This window comes from Salvelinus fontinalis, chromosome 23 (assembly GCF_029448725.1).
Source record: "Salvelinus fontinalis isolate EN_2023a chromosome 23, ASM2944872v1, whole genome shotgun sequence".
Taxonomy (NCBI): domain Eukaryota; kingdom Metazoa; phylum Chordata; class Actinopteri; order Salmoniformes; family Salmonidae; genus Salvelinus; species Salvelinus fontinalis.
The window spans coordinates 38,060,660-38,088,045 of NC_074687.1; the positions used below are offsets into that span (position 1 = coordinate 38,060,660).

The window sequence follows — 27,386 nt, forward strand, 5'->3', positions numbered from 1 at the left end:
GCTTTCCTGACAAACACTCTCGGTATTTCTAGTCCTACCCTGCTCATATACAGTTTTTCTAATACGTCTCACATTATCTCCCCCTTTCTTTCCCTCCCCAACTAACTCCCCCTCTCTGCTCCTCCTCCCGGATCTAGACAGGTGCCAGAGAAACAGCGAAAAGAGGAGTCCCTTCATGCTCTACTGGACCATGTGCAAACTGCCTTAATATAGACTGCAACAAGAGCCCTCTGAGCCATCATTACAGAGCAGTGAGCAGCTTCTAACTGACACTATTACACAAATGAGTGCATTGATAGCTAATGAGACAGAGAGCCACTGTTCACTGGACTAACAGTCTGATAAGAGAGAAGAAACATAGCATGAGGCCAGATTTAATATAGCTAACACCAGGAGCCATTTGTCAGTGGAGGCTACCAAGGGAAGAATGGCTCATAATAATGGCCAGAACAGAGCAAATGGAATGGCATCAAACACATGGAAACTATGTGTTTGATGTATTTGATACCATTCCACTGATTCCGCTCCAGTCATTACCACGAGCCCGTTCTCCACAATTAAGGTGCCACCAACCTCCTGTGATGCAAATACAGGAGACCTACTCCTAGTTGGACTTTTTTTCAAGCGCCAGAATTGACAATACCATTGAGCCTTCATCAGTGGGACACTTACTTATTATAATAATCATTTGTTGGGTGCTTATATATGTACAAGTTTGTATTGTACACATGTGTGAATTGGAAGAGTGGGGTCACGGCCAGGGTCAGCCAATACCAATGGCGACACTGGATCAATTAGGGTTAAGTGCCTTGCTCAAGGGCACGTCGACAGATTTTTTTATCTTCTCGGCTCTTTGATTCGAACAAGTGACCTTTCGGTTCTGGCCCAACGCTCTAACTGCTAGGCTACCTGCCACCCTGAGAAACTTTAACACACCACTCCTGCAACCTGTTTGCCTCTGATGCAAGAGGAGCTCAGGCAGCACCACTCCACTCTTCTCCCGCTTCTTACTAGCGAGATACTACGACTGTACTTGGTGTGCAACGTTTCCCTCACTCTAACGCACATGTTCTTGATCGACTCTCACTACTGAGCTGCTCACTTGCAGATGCCTGCTTGGACACGTCTCTATGAAGAGTTGTGAGCATAGAAAAGCCCAAAGAGAGAGAAATCAGTAGCAGCTGACACCAAGGCTGTGCTGAACATCACTAATCCTCCAGCTGCTCATACAGGCCAATTAAACACTTGGACTTGAAAAAGATGTTGATTATTTTTTAGACCTTATGGGTATAGAGAGGAAGGAGATCCAGATGGGGGATTCTTTAGATATTTGATGCCTTTATGTTATCAGTGCAATTATAAAAGATCTGTATGCACACTCCCAAAAATCCCTTCAGACATTTAGTGGCCCACAAAAGCAGCACTTCTGCATAGATGGGCCTATTGATTTGAAACAGTTCTGGCATATCCTTAGAATATAGCGGTGTTGGTCTAGAAGAGATGGAGAGGATTGCAGTCGTACAGTATGATCTCAGTACCTCCATTCTGCCTTGTTGTGTAGAAAGGAGTTGCACTGCTCGGGAAGCTTGCTGTCATTGGACATGGACTCCAAGGTTGTAAGGATAAGTTTGAACATTGGTCTTTCCTAGGTGGAAACGAAACAAAACAGTGTGATATTCATAAGCAGACATGTCGTATTTCTATCTACTCAAGACTATTGGACTGGCCTCGTAACTGTATGTAACATAACATTACTGTTTAGTATTATCCATTGTAGTACTGACTTGGGTGCTGAGTCTACTGTGCACAGTGGCTATGTTTGAGTATGCACAGTTGAAGTCGGAAGTTTACATACACTTAGGTTAGTCATTAAAACTCGTTTTTCAACCACTCCACAGATTACTTGTTAACAAACTATAGTTTTGGCAAGTCGGTTAGGACATCTACTTTGTGCATGACACAAGTAATTTTTCCAACAATTGTTTACAGACAGATTAATTCACTGTATCACAATTCCAGTGGGTCAGAAGTTTACATACACAGAAAATTATGTCATGGCTTTAGCAGCTTCTGATAGGCTAATTGACCTAATTTGAGTCAATTGGAGGTGTACCTGTGGATGTATTTCAAGGCCTACCTTCAAACTCAGTGCCTCTTTGCTTGACACCATGGGAAAATCAAAAGAAATCAGCCAAGACCTCAGAAAAAAATTGTAGACCCCCGCAAGTCTCATTCATCCTTGGGAGCAATTTCCAAACGCCTGAAGGTACGACATTCATCTGTACAAACAATAGCACTCAAGTATAAACACCATGAGACCACGCAGTTGTCATACCGCCCAGGAAGGAGACGTGTTCTGTCTCCTAGAGATGAACGTACTTTGTTGCGAAAAGTGCAAATCAATCCCAGAACAACATCAAAGGACCTTGTGAAGACGCTGGAGGAAACGGGTACAAAAGTATCTATATCCACAGTAAAACGAGTCCTATATCGACATAACCTGAAAGGCCGCTCAGCAAGGAAAAAGCCACTGCTCCAAAACCCCCATAAAAAAGCCAGACTAAGGTTTGCAACTGCACATGGGGACAAAGATTGTACTTTTTGAAGGAATGTCCTTGTGTCTGATGAAACAAAAATATTACTTTTTGGCCATAACGACCATCGTTATGTTTGAAGGAAAAAGGGGGATGCTTGCAAGCCGAAGAACACCATCCCAACCGTGTAGCACGGGGGTGGCAGCATCATGTTGTGGGGGTGCTTTGCTGCAGGAGGGACTGGTGAACTTCACAAAATAGATGGCATAAGGAGAAAGGAAAATTATGTGGATATATTGAAGCAACATCTCAAGACATCAGTCAGGAAGTTGAAGCTTGGTCGCAAATGGGTCTTCCAAATGGACAATGACCCCAAGCATACTTCCAAAGTTGTAGCAAAACGGCTTAAGGACAACAAAGTCAAGGTATTGGAGTGGCCTTCACAAAGACCGGACTGCAATCCTATAGAAAAGTTGTGGCCAGAACTGAAAAAGCGTGTGCGATCAAGGAGGTCTACAAACCTGACCTAGTATCACAAGCTCTGTCAGGAGGAATGAGACAAAATTCACCCAACTTATTGTGGGAAGCTTGGGGAAGGCTTCCTGAAACATTTGACCCAAGTTAAACAGTTTAAAGGCAATGCTACCAAATACTAATTGAGTGTATGTAAACTTCTGACCCACTGGGAATGTGATGAAAGAAATAAAAGCTGAAATAAATTATTATCTCTACTATTATTCTAACATTTCACATTCTTAAAATAAAGTGGTGATCCTAACTGACTTAAGACAGGACATTTTTACTAGGATTCAATGTCAGGAATTGTGAAAACTGAGTTTAAATGTATTTGGCTAAGGTATATGTAAACTTCCGACTTCAACTGTATGTGTGCGTTAGCATAGAATTACATATCATTTAATAGGATCTCTGTGTGCGTGACGATGCGCGTATGTTTGAGGACGTCGTACCTTGGGATCAGTGACCCAGCACTTCCTCATCAGCTCAGCGAAACTGTCTGGGCAGCGACTGGGAATGGTTAACCTCTGGAACAGACAGTCACACGCACAATCACTAAAATGATTGCAGTAGTCTCAGCTTTCAGTTCTGAGGTAAGAATATGAATTTAGAGCATGTCAGGAGGCAGGTTAAATATACGGATGACTTATGTGTCTGAAGACCTGGTGAGTGAGACATGCAAGAGATGTCCATATGTTTTATTTTATTTCACCTTCATTTAACCAGGTAAGCTAGTTGAGAACAAGTTCTCATTTGCAACTGCGACCTGGCCAAGATAAAGCATAGCAATTCGACACATACAACAACACAGAGTTACACATGGAATAAACAAAACATACAGTCAATAATACAGTAGAAAAATGAGTCTATATAAAATGTGAGCAAATGAGGTGAGATAAGGGAGGTAAAGGCAAAAAAAGTAAAGTATAACACTGGAAAGGTTGATTTGCAGTGGAAGAATGTGCAAAGTAGAAATAGAAATAATGGGGTGCAAAGGAGCAACAATAAATAAATAAATACAGTAGGGGAAGAGGTAGTTGTTTGGGCTAAATTATAGATGGGCTATGTACAGGTGCAGTAATCTGTGAGCTGCTCTGACAGCTGGTGCTCAAAGCTAGTGAGGGAGATGAGTGTTTCCAGCTTCAGAGATTCTTGCAGTTCGTTCCAGTCATTGGCAGCAGAGAACTGGAAGGAAAGACGACCGTGTCCAAAGAGGGGCCAGAAGTATACAGAATGGTGTCGTCTGCATAGAGGTGTATCAGAGAATCACCAGCAGCAAGAGCAACATCATTGATGTGTACAAAGAAGAGTCGACCCGATGATTGAACCTTGAGGCACCCCCATAGAGACTGCCAGAGGTCCGGACAACAGGCCCTCCGATTTGACACACTGAACTCTATCAGAGAAGTAGTTGGTAAACCAGGCGAGGCAATCATTTGAGAAACCAAGGCTGTCGAGTCTGCCAATAAGAATGTGGTGATTGACAGAGTCGAAAGCCTTGGCCAGGTCGATGAATACGGCTGCACAGTAATGTCTCTTATCGATGGCGGTTATGATGTCGTTTAGGACCTTGAGCGTGGCTGAGGTGCACCCATGAACAGCTCTGAAACCAGATTGCATAGCGGAGAACGTACGGTGGGATTCGAAATGGTCGGTAATCTGTTTGTTAACTTGGATTCTGAAGACCTTAGACAGGGTAGGATAGGTCTGTAGCAGTTTGGGTCTAGAGTGTCACCCCCTTTGAAGAGGGGGATGACCGCGGCAGCTTTCCAATCTTTGGGAATCTCAGACGATACGAAAGAGAGGTTGAACAGGCTAGTAATAGGGGTTGTGTCACGCCCTGGCCATAGAGGCTTTTGTTCTCTATTTTGGTTAGACCAGGGTGTGACTAGGGTGGGCATTCTACTTTATAATCAAAGGCAGCTGTCTATCATTGTCTCTGATTGGGAATCATACTTAGGCAGCCTTTTCCCACCTGTGTTTTGTGGGTAGTTGTTTTCTGTATAGTTTAGTTACCTTACAGAACTGTTTGTTTTTCTCTGTTATTTGTTTTGATTAAATAAAACATCATGAACACGTACCACGCTGCGCTTTGGTCCAGTCATTTCCAGGAAGAGGAAAGTGACAGGTTGCAACAATTTCGGCAGATAATTTTAGAAAGAGAGGGTCCAGATTGTCTAGCCCAGCTGATTTGTAGGGGTCCAGATTTTGCAGCTCTTTTAGAACATCAGCTATCTGGATTTGGGTGAAGGCGAAATGGTGGGGGCTTTGGCGGGTTGCTGTGGAGGGTGCCGGGCAGTTGACCGGGGTAGGCGTAGCCAGATGAAAAGCATGGCCAGCCTTAGAGAAATGCTTATTGAAATTCTCAATTATAGTGGATTTATCGGTGGTGACAGTGTTTCCTAGCCTCAGTGCAGTGGGCAGCTGGGAGGAGGTGCTCTTATTCTCTGTGGACTTTACAGTGTCCTAGAACTTTTTTGAGTTAGTACTACAGGATGCAAATTTCTGTTTGAAAAAGCTAGCCTTAGCTTTCCTAACTGCCTGTGTATATTTGTTCCTAACTTCCCTGAAAAGTTGCATATCACGGGGGCTATTCGATGCTAATGCAGAACGCCACAGGATGTTTTTGTGCTGGTCAATGGCAGACAGGTCTGGAGTGAACCAAGGACTATATCTATTCCTAGTTCTACATTTTTTGAACGGGGCATGCTTATTTAAGATGGTGAGGAATGCACTTTTAAAGAATAGCCAGGCATCATCTACTGACGGGATGAGGTCAATGTCATTCCAGGATACCCCGGCCAGGTCGATTAGAAAGGCCTGCTCGCAGAAGTGTTTTAGGGAGCGTTTGACAGTGATGATCGGTGGTCGTTTGGTCGCAGACCCATTACGAATGCAGGCAATGAGGCAGTGATCGCTGAGATCTTGATTGAAAACAGCAAAGGTGTATTTGGAGGGCGAGTTAGTTAGGATGACATCTATGAGGGTGCCCGTGTTTACGGATTTTGAGTTGTACCTGGTAGGTTCGTTGATCATTTTGGCTCACACCATACATGATACATTCATTATCATGCCCTCTCTGTGATCAGAGTCAGGACTTTTGCAGTACGTTTCATCTTGTGCACAGATGTAGTCAACAAGAAGTAGTCAACAAGATATAGTCAACAAGAAGTAGTCAACAAGATATAGTCAACAAGAAGTAGTCAACAAGATATAGTCAACAAGCGTATCACCTCCGCTCTGAGAATGCGGATATTGCATAAGCGGGATCAATTGGCTTTGGCCCATATGATGATCCCCCAACTAGCTATACTGGTGTGTGATGACTGAAATGATTCCTGTAAAGATACACTGGCTCATTAAGAAAAACTGTCAGGAATCTGTCTCTTCACAAAATCTATTAGCATAGATAGAGGAAGCTACAGTACATCTACAGTCAATCTGTTCCTAGAAGACTGCATAATGAGGAAAAAGGAAGTGCAGCTGTACCTCACTCTTCTCCACCACCAGCCAGGCGACTTGTAAACCCTCCAAGCCTTTAAAGGGAATCTCCCGGGTGAGCATCTCCCACAGAACCTGACACAGGGAAACGAGAGGGGTCATGGTCAGTCAACGAGCAAATGCATCTAGGTCTTTCTATAAACTAGGGTACCAGTGAGGATTTCCTAAACTGGATAACTTATTACAGCTGATGATAAGTCATTGATAATAATCTGCCAATTTTCTTCATGTCATTACATTAAGATCAGTGGCGGTCGGTGCCGTTTAAGATGAGGGAGGACGATTCTTTTTTTTATGAGCATGGCCTTATTTCTATTACAGCATATTGGATGACAGTCATTCATATTCCATTCACCCAGCTCAATGTAGCATCGATAGGTATAGGCTACTTCATGATACTCAAATGTCCCTATACCCATCATGAGGTTGCTACAACCTAGCTTATGAATTACATTTTTGTAGGTGCACAGTTCGAGATAAATTTGAGTAATCAAGGTCACAGACAGTAACACATTCAATACCACCTTGCACACTCTTGCCTGCATGTAGCTGATCTATAATTGCTTCTCGTATATACAGTATGCGCTCTCCTCTCAACCTTTACCTTCACTTGTGAACTTCAGTGCACAACACATCAGATGTCTGTGACCAGGCGAAAAAACTTTCCAAGCCAAACCTTCATATAATAACCGCTAACCTCTACACACAGCCTACACCATTGTCACCATGTTAGCTAACGTTATAGTCACTTATCATCCCCAGCTTACAATTGGCTCATTCATCCCCCTCCTCTCCCCTGTAACTATTCCCCAGGTCGTTGCTGCAAATGAGAACGTGTTCTCAGTCAACTTACCTGGTAAAATAACGGTAAAATAAATAAATAAATAAATAGTCAAAATAGCTAATAGAACTAACGCATTAGTAAACTTTCTATAATCATGCAGTACAGTGTACAGTCAGCAAGCAGTTTAGCTTACCTTGACTTGGAAGAATTCCAGTGTTGGATAGCCAAAGCCAGCTAGCTAACATAATGTAGCATCCCTCTCCGAGTGTTTCAGTAGGCTAAACTAGCTAGCTGCATTCACTAAGGGAAAGTGAAAAAAATACAAGGAAATCTCTCTCTTACTTCTCCATAATTTTTGAATAAATTAATTAGTTCAACATTTTTTAACTATTCTCTTTCTCTCTCTGAGTAAACTACTCACCACATTTTATGCACTGAAGTGCTAGCTAGCTGTAGCTTATGATTTCAGTACTATATTAATTCTCTGATCATTTGATTGGGTGGACAACATCTCAGTTCATGCTGCAAGAATTCTGATAGGTTGAAGACCGTCCTCTGGAATTTGACATAATGCTGTGTAAGTCTATGAAAGGGGGTGAGAACCATGAACCTCCTAGGTTTTTGTATTGAAGTCAATATACCCAGAGGAGGACGGAAACTATCTGTCCGAGGACGGAAACTATCTGTCCTCCGACTACACCATGGTGCTACCCTACAGAGTGCTGTTAAGGCTATTGTAGATCTTCATTGCAAAACAGTGAGTTTTAAATAATTATTTGGTGACATGTAAACATATTTTGTATTGTTCTATCTAAAAAGGATAACTTTATTAATGTTTCACTATTTTTATTTGTATGAAATGTACTGAGGAGGATGGTCCTCCTCTGAGGGATAATAGCTATTTTCAATAAAATTCAAGAATTCATTGAAATGTGTTATGCTTTATTATGGTTGGTGTCTTGACAAATGTGTTCATAATCCTGCGACATAAAACATTACTTTTCTGTCCTTGCATTTATGCCCGTGTAAATTGTCGTTATATCATATATTAATCAGTTAAAATAGACATTGAACTTGAACTCTGTAAGAATCCTGAACTCTGACAGTTTTTTTTATATAGAGATCTCAGAAATGCAGTGTAACTACATAACATTTCCTGTCTCCTTATGTTATGGGGTGAAAACAGATGTCATCGGCACACATATCCAAATGCATTGGAAAATCGAATGCTTCTAACCAAAAGAGTCACCTCACCTTAATACTTAAAACCTAAAATCGGTACTGTCATTAACGTGGTTCTTCAATAATTATGCATAATACTTGTTGGATGTCCAGCTGATTAGTTGTGCTTTAATATTTTCACATATCATCATCTGACCCAGAAAGGAATTTTCTGAATGACAGTCAAGTGGTGAACAGCTGTTGTGATAGAGCATGTGATGCGACAACAGTCCAAGTGCTGGGAAAAAAATGTGTTTGCACGGAATGTCCAGAATATTTTGGTGTCTCACTCCTTACGCCGGTGAAGACAGTTGTGCCGGGATCCATGTTGGATCTAAGATCCCTAGCGAATTGATGTTGAATCATCTATTGTTGTCTGGTTGATTTATAGCAGGATCTCATTAAATTTTTTAGCAGAGAAAAAAAAGGCATCAAGGTAACGAGTTCATGTTTTCCTATGTTTTTGTGCCTCGGATTGGACACAGAGTCTACTGTATGCAGTTGTGTAGTATTGACTATTGCGCAACACCCAGAGCTATTTTTATTCATTTTTCTGGATATAATGACAAATTACTGTACACAGCCTGTACAATATCATCTGGTAATGAAATAACATGACAAATACATTTTGTTTTCCATGTTAGACCTGCATTTTTAAACAATACAAGGGGCTTGAAGGAGCCTACTTGAATTTGGAGCTCAGAAATTCAAGTAGACTCCTGGAATAGGCCTACCTTGAAAATCAGACATTTTCTCAATTTGATGCTTGAAAAGTTATTCTAATTATTGTAGGCAATTTATATATTCTCCTGGTCCCTTATAATTATCTGTGATTAAAAAAAAAATCTGTTTTTGTGAGAGATGTTGCCACATTCTTTTTCCGCAGCTTCAAATGAAGGGTGTTGCGCCACGCTGTTGCGGTAAAACCACGTGTGGTTATTATGAGGACAACATCTAATGTTGGCTTCAACTTCGCTTTCCATACAAATCCTTCCATTAAAAAAGGAACCTGGTTTTTGGTCACTTTCTCATTATAAAAAGAGCGACGGTGAGATTCAAATGGTGAGATTAATGCTATCGCTACTCATGTGTGCCTGCGTCGACCACATAGGATACATCACCATGCATCCAATCGATTTAGTCAGGCAATGTCCACATTATTCTCGCATACTGTATTTTAGAATGTAGTAATAATTGAAATACCAATGTATTGGCAAGGCTTAAAAAAGCATTATTCTTAAAGTGGTAATTGCCTACTTTTTTTACACTTTTTGGGGGAGGCGGGGTCCTATATCAGGCCCTAAATGTACAATTATTAAAATTTTACAATTGTATAACATTGCGGTCATTGAAAATTACAATTAAGTGCTTGAAAAAGTCCCTAAAAGTCTTTGAATTTGACTTGCCAATGTCTGTATGAACCCTGGTTAAAGGATGTATAGTCCTAGGCCTATTTTGTTGAATACTATAGGTGGAGATATGGGCCAATTTGCATATATTCACTTGTATTCCTCTAAGTGCACACGTGGAATGCATGAAAGTACTTTTTATTTTAATCTTGAAGCTGGGGGCAGAATTTTTATGTTTGGAAAAATAACGTTCCCAGTGTAAGCTGCCTATTTCTCAGGTCCAGATACTAGAATATGCATATAATTGATAGAGTAGGATAGAAAACACTCTAAAGTTTCCAAAACGGTCAAAATATTGTCTGTGAGTATAATAAGTGACTCTTATTTTGAAAAATCACTGTTCCATTGCCTGCCTTTCGTCCACTTAAAGGGAAATCAACCAGATTCCTTTTCCAATGGCCTCCTCAGGGTGTGAACAGTCTTTAGACATAGTTTCAAGCTTTTATTCTGAAAAATTAGCGAGATTTATCAAAACGCGTCAGTGGATAGGCGGAGGTCCTTACATTAGTTCATGCGCTCGACACTGGTTGCTCGACATTTTCTTTCTCTCCAGTATTGAATAGTTTACAGTCCGGTTGAAATATTATCGATTATTGATGTTAAAAACAACCTGAGGACTAATTATTAAAAACGTTTTACATGTTTCTACGAACTTTACGGATACTTTTTGGAATTTTCGTCAAGCCTGGATGACATGCCTAAGGCTGTGGAATACTGAACATAACGCGCCAAACAAATGGAGTTTTTTTAATCTAAAAATAATCTTTATCAAACTAAAGGAACATTTATTGTGTAACTGGGAGTCTCGTGAGTGCAAACATCCTTAGATCAAAGGTAAGCGATTCATTTTATTGCTTTTCTGGCTTTCGTGAACAATATACATTGCTGCTAGGTGTTCTTAATGTTTTGTTTAGTGATCGATAAACTCACACAAAAACGCTTGGATTGCTTTCACTGTAAAGCATATTATCAAAATCTGACATGACAGGTGGATTAACAACAAGCTAAGCTGTGTTTTGCTATATTGCACTTGTGATTTCATGAATATAAATATTTGTAGCATTTCTTTTTGAATTTGGCGCTCTGCAATTCAGCGGCTGTTTACGAAAATGATCCCGCTAAAGGGATCCGTGCGTCAAGAAGTTAAAACCATTCTGAAATGTTTATCCAATGTCACACATCGGACCCATTATTTATAGAAAGACCAATCTACACCACAGAATGCATGGTCTGGTCAGACATTGTGGTCTGGTCATGACATTGTGTGTGGTAAATACACCCCAGTTTAAGTGAAAGCCAGGTGGATTGCAATAGAGAACAGTGTGCCGACCCAGACGCTGGCTGACCTGACCTCAGGCCCTATTCTTTGTTCACTGACTGTTTATGTCACTCCGGAGTCAGGCCCTTGACTGGCTGGGTGACTCAGAGCGTCCCCTATATACACTTCACACCTTCTCCATCGCCATGCAGGAATGTAGCGAGCAGTCACACACGCAGACAGCCACACACGCACACAGCCACACACAGCCACACACAGAAATATGCCCAGGCATCAAACTCTCTACTCAGGGATGAAAGATGATAGAAATGAGGCAGAAAACGTATGGAACTGCTGCTAGCACTTCTACAAAAGGTCAATAATGCCGCTCACGACTACTTTTCCAGTGGCAGTAATGAAGGCATGAAAATGTCATCTCTGAAAAGTCTGTTATTTCAAGTGCTAGGTACTTGTTGATTGACAGTCTATTCTCTCAGCCATGCAGTTGCAACAGTGACATTAGAGCTTTTTCTTAACCATACTTGTTATTTGGCTTCCTCTACAAACTAAGCAACTTCCTTACCAAGCTAAGTCAAACAAGTCTCTCTCTGATGGTTTCTGTACTTAGTAAATAAAAGTCTATGTATGAGCCGATACATATGAACATCACAAGCAGATTGTCTCGCAGAATCAGCTGGAGAAAAATAGCCCAGTCTCAGTAACTATTGGATTGAGTATCAACAGCTGATCTGTGGTCAGTGTGTGTCCTATGTGTTGGTCACTCACCACGCCGTAGGAATAGGTGTCACAGGTCTCAGACACGGGCAGGCTCTGGATGACCTCCGGGGCCATCCAGGGGAACGTGCCTACCAGGGACATGTGTGTGGTGTGGGAGTGGAACCGGGACGCCCCAAAATCACAGATCTACACAGGGAAACAGGTACTGGTGAAGGCCCGGGTTTTAGCAAGGGTTGGGAGAAAAAGGTTTTGTGTAAAACCAGTATGCAAACGTAAGATCCCATGTATTCAGGAATGTGCAAACAAATGTACCTTAAGAACTTTGTCTGCCGTCACAACCACTGCAATAGAAAACATGTCTTTCAAGTCAGGAAAAATATGTATATTCAGGTTTCTTCTAATTCAGCTTATGTAATATTTGCCTCTGGCTATATCCGTTAGACCAGAGGTGTCTTTTGTATAGACTCAGACACATAACAGAAGGCTAGATGATGAATCTGAAATCTTACCATTCCTGGACTTCAGGTCTCTGTGGATAACCTTGACCGGGGCCTCTGAGTGTAAATAGTGCATGCCTGATGGGGAAATAAAGCACATTTCCTTTGACCAATCAACGGGCAACCAGGCTGATATAAACAAGTCTGTGTTCATCTGTGCTCTCCTAAATGCCTCATCCATGCCTTCCTCACAATGCCCATTACTTATGTAAACTAAGGACACAGATTAATCACATGTAGGCCTTCATGTTTTGACTTCACTTGTTCTCAATGAGACCGTATTGTTCTCAATGAGTTGGAATAGACTCTGAGCAGACATATCTGAAATATATTCTACTGCTGAGTTGCTAATGAGCTAAAACAAATGTGGAATCTCAGTCAGTGTTTTAGTTTAGTCAAATGGCTTTGCAAAAATTCGACAAGAACATGTATCCTTGCATGTTTTAAAGGAGCTAAGACAATGAATCATGACTGTACCTTTGGCAATCTCCATGGCCCAAGTCATGACCTGTTCCTGGTCCATCTCCTCACTCTCTGCACTGGACAGGTAGTCATACAGGGACCCTCCACTGGCATAATCTGTGGTGAAAACACATTACAAGACTCCCAAAATAGCATTTACATTGCTCTGCACTATCAAATATGTCTTTATACTATAGTTAAAGGTCCAATGCAGCCATTTTTATCTCAATATCAAATCATTTCTGGGTAACAATTAAGTACCTTACTGTGATTGTTTTCAATTAAAATGGTCAAAATGACACAAAAATAGCTTCTCAGCAAAGAGCAATTACTCAAGCAAGAATTCTGCCAGAACTGTCAAGGAGTGATCTGAGTGGGGAGGGGAAAACTGAAAACTAGCCGAAATTTCAGGCGCTCTTTTAGAACAGCTCTTAAATGCTGACCAAACCGGCTGCATTGCGTCTGCGTAACCAGGCGCTAAAATATAACTTGGTTCTAGTTTAGATGCTTGACGTGCTGCAAGTCCCGCCCCTCCCATCTACTCATTGGGTGATTGAAAGATGAACAAGGTCCACGCTTCAGCCCAGTTTGTGGCGGTAATTCCCCTTAAAGTTGGTTGCCAACCACCATATAAACAGATATGCATCTGTTGGTCACAGATACCTTAAAAATAAGGTAGGGGTGTGGATCAGAAAACCAGTCAGTATCTGGTGTGACCTGATTTGCCTCATGCAGCGTGACACATTTTCTATGCATAGAGTTGATCAGGCTGTTGATTGTGACCTGTAGAATGTTATCCCACTCCTCTTCAAAGGCTATGCGAAGTTGCTGGATATTGGCAGGAACTGGAATACGCTGCCGTACAGGTCAATCTAGAGCATCCCAAACATGCACAATGGGTGACATGTCTGGGAGCATGCAGGCCATGGAAGAACTGGGACATTTTCAGCATCCAGGAATTGTGTACAGATCTTTGCGACATGGGGCCGTGCATTATCATGCTGAAACATGAGGTGATGGCGGTGGATGAATGGCACGACAATGGGCCTCAGGATTTTGTCACGGTATCTCTGTGCATTCAAATTGCCATCAATAAAATGCAATTGTGTTCGTTGTGTGTATCTTATGCCTGCCCATAACATAACCCCACTGCCACCATGGGGCACGCTGTTCACAATGTTGACATCAGCAAACCGCTCGCCCATACGACACCATACACGCTGTCTGCCACCTGCCAGTACAGTTGAAACCGCAATTCATCTGTGAATAGCACACTTCTCCAGTGTACCAGTGGCCATCGAAGGTGAGCATTTGCCTTCTGAAATCTGTTACGACGCCAAACTGCAGTCAGGTCAAGACCCTGGTGAGGATGACGAGCATGAAGATGAGCTTCCCTGAAACGGTTTCTGACAGTTTGTGCAGAAATCCTTTAGTTGTTCTATCCCACAGTTTCATCAGCTGTCCGGGTGGCTCATCTCAGATCATCGCGCAGGTGAAGAAACCGGATGTGGAGGTCCTGGGCTGGAGTGGTTACACGTGGTCTGCGGTTGTGAGGCCGGTTGGAAGTACTGCAAAATTCTCTAAAACAACGTTGGAGGCAGTTTATGGTAGAGAAATAAACATAAAATTATCTGGCAACAGCTCTGGTGGATATTCCTGCAGTCAGCATGCCAATTGCACGCTCCCTCAAAACTTGAGGCATCTGTGGCATTGTGTTGTGTTACAAAACTGCACATTTTAGAGTGTCGTTTTATTTTCCCCGGCACAAGGTGCACCTGTGTAATGATCATGCTGTTAAATCAGCTTCTTCATATGCCACACCTGCCAGGTGGATGGATTGTCTTGGCAAAGGAGAAATGCTTACTAACAGGGATGTAAACAAATTTGTGTACAGAATTTGAGCAAAATAAGCTTTTTGTGCATATGGAACATTTCTGGGATCTTTTATTTCAGCTCATGAAACATGGTACCAACACTTTACATGTTGCATTTAAAAAACTTGTTATGGGGTATTGTGTAAAAATCACAACAGAATGTGGAATAAGTCAAGTGGTAGGAATACTTTCTGAAGGCACTGTACATAGTCTTAGCAAGATTTTTGGCAGCAAGTTAAACCTATTATAATATTTAGCTACCTACGTTAGTTTAGCTAGCTAGCTACCGGTCTCAGCCTCCTAGTTTCCTAAGTGACAGTGGCCGAAGAATCTAGTGTAGGCAATAAAAAAAAGGTCCGTAAAACCAGCTCTAGCTTAGTTTACAAGAAAGACTGATGTTTATTTTCTACAGGAAAATGTATTTTTATGCACATGTAGTGTACAGCAGCAGCGAAAAAACGGAAACAGTAATTTCCAGAAAGTCCCCTGCAATTTGACCCCCCTTGTGCGAGAGAAATGCCTATACAGGGCAGGCACTTGCTAGCTAGCTAATCATAGGATGTAGCCAGCTTGCTTTCAATAATGTTCAACTTGAACTGGCTAGGTAACGTTAGCTAGCTAGCCAACTAATTTCAACTCAGACAAAAATATAATAACTAACTGGGATTTGCAAGTTAGGTAGCTAGCTAGCATTCGGGGGCTTCGTTTGCTAACCCAAAACAACATGCCTGTTCTTATAAAAGTTTGTGTATTTTCTAGGGCAAAAATAAATTAAGGATGGTACTTATCTACTAAATATATAGCTATGGCTCTGGCAGCATGGCAAAACGTATCAGCAAGCATTCAGGAACGTACACAGCTGGTTGCATAGTAACAGCATCAGCGTCACTGAATCTATTCTGTAGTTGTAGTGCCTGTTTTAGCATAAAAAGTACTTTTTAAAATTCATTTTTCTCGCTATATGTTTATTGCGTGATTATATTTGATTTCCTTCTATGTACAAAACCTGATGGAATTGCTGTTCAGCAGCATCATGGGAGCCTCCCTACCATATCAGGAATTGTTACAGAAGGCTGAGGCAGTGGCTAGATACCAGTCCCGCTTCAGAGTAATGGAGGACACTTGAATCAGGTTGGTCACATTTGATCTGGTCAATTGTCAAATTACTATGTCCTGGAATTCACTTAACCAACTGTGTCTTGTATGCTGTAAGGAGGTGCCCCCTTCCACTGTGCCAATGGACTACTCCTGAGCCAGAGTGAGTAATGCCAACCAGTCAGTGCCATGCTGGCATGTGTCCCTTGTGAATTAGCAGAGAATCAGGAACTCTGACTGGCTATGTTCAACCGTACAGTTACTGTTGGCTTCCATGACTGTGCGCGACAGTCTCTCTCTCTCTCCCCCTCCCTCCCTCCCTCCCTCTGTGAAACAGTAGCTGTGTTGGATATAGGAGCCGAAGCCAGGCTCCTTCATGACTAGTATCTGTGATGAGTGGTCTGGAGCAAACAGGTCAGGGAACACCATACACCCTACAGGAAGGTATAATATTTGCACATTGTTATATTAGCAGAACACTCCTAATATACTTAAGGAACAATGGTTTCTTAAGTATTATGTGAAGTATGCTTTTTTTCTACATGGAACTGTTACACTTGAAAGTTATCAAAACACTTTTTTCAAAATAGGGCTACTTCATGTTAGATTCCTCACTTCGAAGGCAGTTAGTCAATTAACTAATCACTGATTATAATCTTGATGTGATTGGCCTGACTGAAACATGGCTTAAGCCTGATGAATTTACTGTGTTAAATGAGACCTCTCCTCCTGCTTACACTAGTGACCATATCCGCGCATCCTGCAAAGCCGGAGGTATTGCTAACATTTACGATAGCAAATGTCAATTTACCACAACAAAAATGACTGTGTTTTTTTAGATATCACAATCTCTTTCAATAATGACAGGAATGGAGGTCTTTATTTCAGTGAGATTGCTAAGGCGAACACAGCCATGTTTAGTTTTGCCCAACCTAGATTGAGGCACAGACATGGTCTCAATGGGGATAGCTGAGCTGACTACATTGACTATGCTAGTGAAGAAAGTCCACTAAGCTGGCTGAAAGCCGTTTGCAACCAGCGATTGAATTGTGAGTGATGTAGAGCGGAGCTTCTAGTCAGGAAATCTATGCAGCGTACTCAATCACTTTTTATAGCTACTGTTTACAGGCCTCCTGGGCCGTATACAGAGTTCCTATCGGACTTGTAGTCATGGCAGATAACATTCACATTGTGGGGTACTTTAATATTTCATATGGAAAAGTCCACAGACCCTCTCCAAAAGGCTTTTGGAGCCATCAATGACTCAGTGGGTTTAGTCCAACATGTCTCTGGACCTACTCATTGCCACAATCATCCCCTGGATCTATTTTTTCCCCGTGGAATAAATATTTTGGATCTAAAAGGTTTTTCCTCATAATCCTGGACTCTCAGACCACCATCTTATTACGTTTGCAATAGCAACAAATAATCTGCTCAGATCCCAACAACCCAAAGATTCCTAGATGCTCTTCCAGACTCCCTCCACCTACCCAAGGACGTCGGAGTACAAAAATCAGTTAACCACCTAACTGAGGATCTAAATTTAACATTGTGTAATACCTTAGATGCAGTCGCACCCTTAAAAACAAAACAAAAATTGTCACAAGAAACTAGCTCCCACCCTGGTATACAGAAAATACTCGAGCCCTGAAGTAAGCTTCCAGAAAATTGGAATGGAAATTGCTCTCTACCAAACTGGAAGTATTCATACTAGCTTGGAAAGACAGTACCGTGCAATATCGAAGAGCCCTCACTGCTGCTTGATCATCCTATTTTTCCAACCCAATTGAGGAGAATAAGAACAATCCAAAATGTATTTTTGATACTGTCGCAAAGCTAACTAAAAAGCAGAAACATTCAATGTTGTCTTGGTAAGCAACTAACGTGTATATTTGGCCTTCTGTTTTAGGTTATTGTCCTGCTCAAAGGTGAATTTTGCCTGTGCTTAGCTCTAATCCGTTTCTTTTTATCCCCAAAACTCCCTAGTCCTTGCTAAAGACAAGCATACCCATAACATGATGCAGCCACCACCATGCTTGAAAATATGAAGAGTGGTGTGTTGTTGGATTTTCCCCAAACATAACACTTTGTCTTCAGGACATAAAGTTAATTTCTTTGCCAAATCTGTTTTCAGTTTTACTTCAGGGCTTTATTGCAAACAGGATGCATGTTTTGGAAAAGTTTTATTCTGTACAGGCTTCCTTCTTTTCACTTTGTCATTTAGGTTAGTATTGTGGAGTAACTACAATGTTGTTGATCCAGCCTCAGTTTTCTTCTATCACAGCCATTAAACTCTAACTATTTTAAAGTCACCATTGGCCTCATTGTGAAATCCCTGAGTGGTTTCTTTCCTCTCTGGCAACTGAGTTAGGAAGGACAGCTGTATCTTTGTAGTGATTAGGTGTATTGATATACTATCCAAAGTGTAATTAATAACTTAACCACCATTTGGGGCATAAAATAATCGAAGCTCTGCAGATTTAGTTGTGAGGATACAATCTCTGCAGATTTTGTTGTGAGGATACAGAATCAATAGACCATTTATTTTGGTATTGCCCTTAGGTAGCCTGTTTCTGGTCTCAGAAATGGCTGAAAATGCATAGCATTGATCAAAAATCTACCCTAGAAATAGTACTGTTAGGCGATCTGGAGAGACCGGGTCAGTCAATTACTAATACTCTTAGTAAAAGTATTTATCTTCAACACGCAATCTGTAGATTATATTCGATTAGATAGAAATTGTACGTTGAACATTATAGCATAGTTGAAAGATACAGTGGGGAGAACAAGTATTTGATACACTGCCGATTTTGCAGGTTTTCCTACTTACAAAGCATGTAGAGGTCTGTAATTTTTATCATAGGTACACTTCAACTGTGAGAGACGGAATCTAAAACAAAAATCCAGAAAATCACATTGTATGATTTTTAAGTAATTCATTTGCATTTTATTGCATGACATAAGTATTTGATCACCTACCAACCAGTAAGAATTCCAGCTCTCACAGACCTGTTAGTTTTTCTTTAAGAAGCCCTCCTGTTCTCTACTCATTACCTGTATTAACTGCACCTGTTTGAACTCATTACCTGTATAATAGACACCTGTCCACACACTCAATCAAACAGACTCCAACCTCTCCACAATGGCCAAGACCAGAGAGCTGTGTAAGGACATCAGGGATAAAATTATAGACCTGCACAAGGCTGGGATGGGCTACAGGACAATAGGCAAGCAGCTTGGTGAGAAGGCAACAACTGTTGGCGCAATTAATAGAAAATGGAAGAAGTTCAAGATGACGGTCAGTCACCCTCGGTCTGGGGATCCATGCAAGATCTCACCTCGTGGGGCATCAATGATCATGAGGAAGGTGAGGGATCAGCCCAGAACTACACGGCAGGACCTGGTCAATGACCTGAAGAGAGCTGGGACCACAGTCTCAAAGAAAACCATTAGTAACACACTACGCCGTCATGGATTAAAATCCTGCAGCGCATGCAAGGTCCCCCTGCTCAAGCCAGCGCATGTCCAGGCCCGTCTGAAGTTTGCCAATGACCATCTGGATGATCCAGAGGAGGAATGGGAGAAGGTCATGTGGTCTGAGACAAAAATAGAGCTTTTTGGTCTAAACTCCACTCGCCATGTTTGGAGGAAGAAGAATGAGTACAACCAAGAACACCATCCCAACCGTGAAGCATGGAGGTGGAAACATCATTCTTTGGGGATGCTTTTCTGCAAAGGGGACAGGACGACTGCACCGTATTGAGGGGAGGATGGATGGGGCCATGTATCGCAAGATCTTAGCCAACAACCTCCTTCCCTCAGTAAGAGCATTGAAGATGGGTCGTGGCTGGGTCTTCCAGCATGACAACGACCCAAAACACACAGCCAGGGCAACTAAGGAGTGGCTCCGTAAGAAGCATGTCAAGGTCCTGGAGTGGCCTAGCCAGTCTCCAGACCTGAACCCAATAGAAAATCTTTGGAGGGAGCTGAAAGTCCGTATTGCCCAGCGACAGCCCCGAAACCTGAAGGATCTGGAGAAGGTCTGTATGGAGGAGTGGGCCAAAATCCCTGCTGCAGTGTGTGCAAACCTGGTCAAGAACTACAGGAAACGTATGATCTCTGTAATTGCAAACAAAGGTTTCTGTACCAAATATTAAGTTCTGCTTTTCTGATGTATCAAATACTTATGTCATGCAATAAAATGCAAATGAATTACTTAAAAATCATACAATGTGATTTTCTGGATTTTTGTTTTAGATTCCGTCTCACAGTTGAAGTGTACCTATGATAAAAATGACAGACCTCTACATGCTTTGTAAGTAGGAAAACCTGCAAAATCGGCAGTGTATCAAATACTTGCTCTCCCCACTGTATATAAATAAAACAACCCATTACTGGGAGTTTGTGTATATATACATATATACAGTTGAAGTCGGAAGTTTACATACACCTTAGCCAAATACATTTAAACTCCATTTTCCACAATTCCTGACATTTAATCCCCGTAAAAATTCCCTGTTTTAGGTCAGTTCGGATCACCACTTTATTTTAAGAATGTGAAATGTCAGAATAATAGTAGAGCTATGCTAGCTAGCTGCTGTCAGCTTGGTTAAACATAACAGACAAGACTGCTTCGATCACGCGGATTGGAATATGTTCCGCATTGCGTCCAACAACAACATTGAAGAATATGCTGATTCGGTGAGCGAGTTCATTAGGAAGTGCATTGACGATGTCGTACCCACAGCAACGATTAAAACATTCCCAAACCAGAAACCGTGGATTGACGGCAGCATTCGCGTGAAACTGAAAGCGCGAACCACTGCTTTTAACCAGGGCAAGGTGACCGGAAACATGACCGAATACACACAGTGTAGCTATTCTCTCTGCAAGGCTATCAAACAGGCAAAGTCCCAGTACAGAGACAAAATAGAATCGCAATTCAACAGCTCAGACTGTAGACCCTGCCACATACCTCTTGTGTCTATCACGGATTACAAAAAGAAAACCAGCCCCGTCGCGGACCAGGATGTCTTGCTCCCAGACAGGCTAAATATCTTTTTTGCCCGCTTTGAGGACAATACAGTGCCACTGACACGGCCCGCTACCAAAACCTGCGGGCTCTCCTTCACTGCAGCCGAGGTGAGTAAAACATTTAAACGTGTTAACCCTCGCAAGGCTGCAGGCCCAGACGGCATTCCCAGCCGCGTCCTCAGAGCATGCGCAGACCAGCTGGCTGGTGTGTTTACGGACATATTCAATCAATCCTTATCCCAGTCTGCTGTTCCCACATGCTTCAAGAGGGCCACAATTGTTCCTGTTCCAAAGAAAGCTAAGGTAACTGAGCTAAACGACTACCGCCCCGTAGCACTCACTTCCGTCATCATGAAGTGCTTTGAGAGACTAGTCAAGGACCATATCACCTCCACCCTACCGGACACCCTAGACCCACTCCAATTTGCTTACCGACCCAATAGGTCCACAGACGACGCAATCGCAACCACACTGCACACTGCCCTAACCCATCTGGACAAGAGGAATACCTATGTGAGAATGCTGTTCATCGACTACAGCTCAGCATTTAACACCATAGTACCCTCCAAACTCGTCATCAAGCTCGAGACCCTGGGTCTCGACCCCGCCCTGTGCAACTGGGTCCTGGACTTCCTGACGGGCCGCCCCCCAGGTGGTGAGGGTAGGTAACAACATCTCCACCCCGCTGATCCTCAACACTGGGGCCCCACAAGGGTGCGTTCTGAGCCCTCTCCTGTACTCCCTGTTCACCCACGACTGCGTGGCCATGCACGCCTCCAACTCAATCATCAAGTTTGCAGACGACACTACAGTGGTAGGCTTGATTACCAACAACGACGAGACGGCCTACAGGGAGGAGGTGAGGGCCCTCGGAGTGTGGTGTCAGGAAAATAACCTCACACTCAACGTCAACAAAACAAAGGAGATGATTGTGGACTTCAGGAAACAGCAGAGGGAGCACCCCCCTATCCACATCGACGGGTCAATAGTGGAGAAGGTGGAAAGTTTTAAGTTCCTCGGTGTACACATCACGGACAAACTGAATTGGTCCACCCACACAGACAGCGTTGTGAAGAAGGCGCAGCAGCGCCTCTTCAACCTCAGGAGGCTGAAGAAATTCGGCTTGTCACCAAAAGCACTCACAAACTTCTACAGATGCACAATCGAGAGCATCCTGTCGGGCTGTATCACCGCCTGGTACGGCAACTGCTTCGCCCACAACCGCAAGGCTCTCCAGAGGGTAGTGAGGTCTGCAGAACGCATCACCCGGGGCAAACTACCTGCCCTCCAGGACACCTACACCACCCGATGTCACAGGAAGGCCATAAAGATCATCAAGGACAACAACCACCCAAGCCACTGCCTGTTCACCCCGCTATCATCCAGAAGGCGAGGTCAGTACAGGTGCATCAATGCAGGGACCGAGAGACTGTTAAACAGCCACCACTAACATTTAGCGGCCGCTGCCAACATACTGACTCAACTCCAGCCACTTTAAAAATGGGAATTGATGGAAATTATGTAAAAACGTACCACCAGCCACTTTAAACAATGCCACCTAATATAATGTTTACATACCCTACATTACACATCTCTTATGTATATACTGTACTCTATATCATCTACTGCATCTTGCCATCTTATGTAATACATGGACCACTAGCCACTTTATACTATGCCACTTTATGTTTACATACCCTACAGTACTCATCTCATAGGTATATACCGTACTCTATACCATGTACTGCATCTTGCCTATGCCGTTCTGTACCATCACTCATTCATATATCTTTATGTACATATTCTTTATCCCTTTACACTTGCGTGTATAAGGTAGTAGTTGTGGAATTGTTAGGTTAGATTACTTGTTGTTATTACTGCATTGTCGGAACTAGAAGCACAAGCATTTCGCTACACTCGCATTAACATCTGCTAACCATGTGTATGTGACTAATAAAATTTGATTTGATTTGAATGATTTGATTTTAGCCTACACATAGAACTGAATTAGCTGACCATCTTAAGATGGTCAGTCAGGAGAGGAGAAGTCCTGAACGTCGATCTCTTTGCCAAGCTAGCTTAGCTTATCTCACTGTACTCACTACTGGCCTTGTGATTGAATGGCAAAGACACACCCAAGAAACACCCACATCAGACCCACACACACTCATGACCGCTAGCATTTCTTAATGAACAATGATGGAAAACAAGGCCAAATCAGGAAGTGCAGTCACCCTTTAAACTATCAATGTCAAAACTATATCCCTGTAAAATTATTTTTCTATAATGTTCAAGAAGGATCAGACCCATCATATTACTCTAATGCATACTTTCCCCAGACCAGTAGTGAAGGGAAACACACTAACATAGCAATAACAGAAGCATCATGTGGAAGTAGGATGCTTTGATAGTCCATGCAACACCTCCTTATAAAAAGGCCACAAGCACTGCCAATAATCATTGTTAAATCACTGAGACACTTCAGTACCGGGGAGACACAGAGACAGACAGACACACAGCTCTCCTGTCGCGCCATGAACTATAGAGTGGCCTCACCTGACAAAGACAGATGGCTAAAATTGACATTATCTGATATCAACTAGACTAGTGGGAGTCTGATGTTTGCACAACATACATTCCTATCTCACCACAGATAATAGTGCAAACAAGAATCACGGTTGAGGGAAGGAACCAGGCCTGTACTTGTAATTAATAAAATGAATTGACCTGACCATATTATGCCCTAATATAAATCCAGGAAGGATGTAGGTTATAGATCTAATCTTTTACATTATGTGGTTTAGATACGAACACCAAGACCTACAGATTTCATTGTGGTCTTAAGGGTTACTCTCAACCCCAATTTCAGCCTTTGCCTAACCCCTTCAAATATTTTTTATACAGGTGTGAATTGCTCATAAATATTAATTTTGGGGGTGGGTTAACATAGTTGTACCTGATCCCAACACTTCCTCACTAAAGCATCCTTACCAGAAGTCCACTGGCACTCTGATAATAAAACTACAGTATGTGCATCGTTAGCAAATGTGGCTCTGGACAGTTAGCTCAGAGTGGTAATGTCACGTCGGTATGAAGAGATCGGGAGACAGGTGCAGGGATGTGTAATAGGGTTTTTAATTTCCCAAATTACAGCGTGCCGTGAAAAGGCCCCGGGATCGAAGACCAAACAAACACGTATATAAAACACAAGTGTGAGGAGTACCTCGAATAAATACACAATCGCACAATGATTATCACACGGGACGAGATCTGTAATCATCTGCACAATATACGTGGCACGAAAGCCAAAACAACATAGCACAGGTACTCACACGAACCAACGGACATTGGAACAATAATCGACAGGACAATGGTGAACAAAGGGCACACTTATACAATTACTAATCAAAGGGAATAGGGACCAGGTGTGCATAATGACAGTTCCGCAGGGATCCGTGACAGGTAAGGCACTAAGTTCCTAACATCTATTGCAACAGGTCTTCTGTTTGCCCACATTTATTGATTCATTCATTTCCCATCATGAAACTGTATCCCCATTCCCAAATCAAATACCTCCATCGATACCACAAAAAAAAAGACAAACACAGCTTTTTACTCCAATCTAGCAACCCTCATAAAATCCGACATACCACCAGTATCCCAAACTATTAAGCGAAAACAAGCATAGAAAACAGAATTGGCATTAATAGAAATTCAAAATGAAGGCTTATTATAAGTATTTCGGTGACAACCTGGCTTATTAACAATATTGGGTTGTTAAAATAGTTTTTTTTATATAAATACATTTAGGATACAAAAAAAGACAGCTCCAATAACTTTCAAAATATTGTTCCCGAAGTTTGCCCGCCAAAAATGTATTTTCCTATGAATGTAGTCGCACAAAGAGTTGTGTATTTTCCTATGATTTAAGTCACACAAAAATGTGTGTATTTTCAAAGGAATTAAAAACGCACAAAATCTGCTGAAATACTTTTGTATATATTTGCACGAATTGAGTGTGAGATTGTGTTGCACTTGCAGAGTAAGTTCGAATCCCCCATGGAGCACAAAATACATCTTTGAAATGTGGACTCACATTTAATAAGCTATTCACATTTATTGCGGTATTGTGTTGGGAAGAAAAGTGCAATCATCACCTTGAAAATGAAGATCAGGGGCTCAATTCAATCCAACCCACATTGCAGCATATAAGCAGTATCTTTTTATCCAATGGTCAAATTAACTCACAGATTTGTCTTGGGTACTGTATAAAAACTATACTACACTCTTAAAAAATGGCCTATCTAGAACCTAAAAGGGTTCTTCAGCTGTCTCCATAGGAGAATCCTTTGAAGAACCCTTTTTGGTTCCAGGCAGAACGCTTTTGGGTTCCATGTACAACCCTTTCCAAAGAGGGAAACCTCAAACCAACAACCTTTCCAGGTATAACCTCAAAAGGGTTCTAACTGGAACCAAAAAGAGTGATCTTATACGAACAGCCGAAGAACCATTTTGGAACCCTTTTTTCTAAGAGTGGCAAATTTAATAGATAATACAACTTCCTGAACTGCTTTTATCATACAAAGTTTTGCTGTCCACCACAGTATAGCCCCCTCAACGTGAGTATGAATCATAAACTCAAAGGAATAACGATATAAGGTGTTATGACATAAAAAAGTTTGCTTTCCTCCAGTAAATGTAGGTAGTTATTGACAAACACGATGTCACGTGGGTCAGCCGAGACAAATGTCATCTCCTGATAGACATTGTTTGTTAGATAGCGGAGACACCAGCCCCTGATATATGAGCAGACAGGAGAAATGTATAACTGAGCTGATGAATGTGGAAATGGCATGATCAGAATTGTCATAAAACACTTTCCTTTATCTGGTGCTAATTAGATTCTGCTTTGATAAATAGAGACAGCAGCTCCTTGACAACCAGCCGACCCAGTGTTTCCTTTGGATATTGCGGGGGGGTGGTTGTGTATAAGAACTGAAAAGTTCTGGTGACCTTTTAAAATAACATTCTAATCCAAAACTGACACCATGTAAAATGTAATTTCCACGTCTAGAAATGAGCCCAATAGCATATTGGTAAAATGATTTGTTAAAATAATTGTAACATATTGGACCATGCATATTATCAGGTATGCTATTTGCAATAAGCATTATCATCAGTAGCCCAACTGATGCAGCATAGTGGCTATAGATAAAAAGGCTGAAGCATGGGGTTGCCTATCTACATTTAGCCCATCAGGCTAATCATTAGCCAGATCTCAAATGTGATCTTTTAAATAGTTAGCATCCTATTGATTGATTTTATGTCCCAAAAAACTTGCATAAACAGTGAATATAATATAATGGGGTAATCCGCCACCTGGTATAAGGCTGTACTTTTTACAAAAACCACATCATGTCACCCTGGTTGCCACTACTCTTGCTCAACAAAAAATGTAATCTGTCTCATCACAATGTTTTAAGTCACTCCAATTGACCATTGTTACATATAGCCCCACTCTCCCCTGTGCACTCACAGTGAATTGCAGAGAAGTAACCTTAACAGTGCAGCTGCTAAAGTCTCTGGGTTTAAAATGGTGCAGTTGGCACATATTTAGGTTGAGAAATAAATAAATCAAGAATGGAAAGCTGGGAGCCCCCTCTTTTTGATAAAGGCCATTAAAACTGCTGTTTTCGCAAATTGCAAGAATTGTTGTGCATTGACTGCTTGTCAGAATGCATGTTTCCATCCCTATGGCACTCGTAATTTGAATGCACCTCGAGATGAATATTTATCTAGCATAGAACACACAACAAGGTAAATAGATAAACTATTCTACTACGGGGTTGTCAGATTTTTCTATTCATTACTCCTTTTGTTTACAGAGGAAAAGTAAATGCGGACTGTTCTATTATCTTCAAAGTGCGCCTCGGCAGAAATATTTGTTCATGTTGCTTATTTTTTGGGCGAGGCGGCAATGACTTTGCCATGGAGCAGAGCCACAGCAAAACGACTGCAACAGAAACACTGAGCCAACCCCATCTCTCGCACTCATGTAACACTGGCTGGAGGAGTGAAATGCAAAGTCGGAGAACACTGTGAAAGATTTGAACATTACTGCCTCGTAGCGACTAAAGGGCAAATGTGGCTGTATTATAAGACATAAACAGACAGAGGAAACATCAAAGGGGCATCTGTTTTCCTGTCTGAGCAATACCTGATTTTAACAAAGATATTTTCCAATTCATCAATCCATGAAGTCGCACAATGCTTATACAATGTGATTTCTTTTCTTTTTTTCAACTAGGGCTGCATGTTTCCACACAACAACGTTTCACGATCTATGGGAGAAGAGCAAGAGCAGGTGGAGTAAGCATGGGAGTGGTTGGCCTGACATTGAATGGGAAAGAGTACATGTAGTTAAATGTCATTTGTGGAAATCATCCTAAAAGTATTGGTTGGA

At 41.9% G+C, this 27,386-nt stretch overlaps 1 protein-coding gene across 4 annotated transcripts in view; it reads right to left on the reverse strand.

The window, feature by feature from the left end:
• LOC129821265 (mitogen-activated protein kinase kinase kinase 20-like) overlaps positions 1-27,386 on the reverse strand; it is a 47,801-nt gene that overhangs the window by 14,142 nt on the left and 6,273 nt on the right. For all 4 annotated transcript variants that reach the window (XM_055878735.1, XM_055878734.1, XM_055878738.1 and 1 more), the window contains exons 4-10: positions 12,936-13,037; positions 12,471-12,536; positions 12,274-12,302; positions 12,010-12,147; positions 6,540-6,626; positions 3,503-3,577; positions 1,539-1,645 (exon numbers count right to left, since the gene is read on the reverse strand). In XM_055878735.1, coding sequence (XP_055734710.1) covers positions 1,539-1,645; positions 3,503-3,577; positions 6,540-6,626; positions 12,010-12,147; positions 12,274-12,302; positions 12,471-12,536; positions 12,936-13,037 — 604 coding nt within the window. The remainder of the gene's footprint in view (positions 1-1,538; positions 1,646-3,502; positions 3,578-6,539; positions 6,627-12,009; positions 12,148-12,273; positions 12,303-12,470; positions 12,537-12,935; positions 13,038-27,386) is intronic.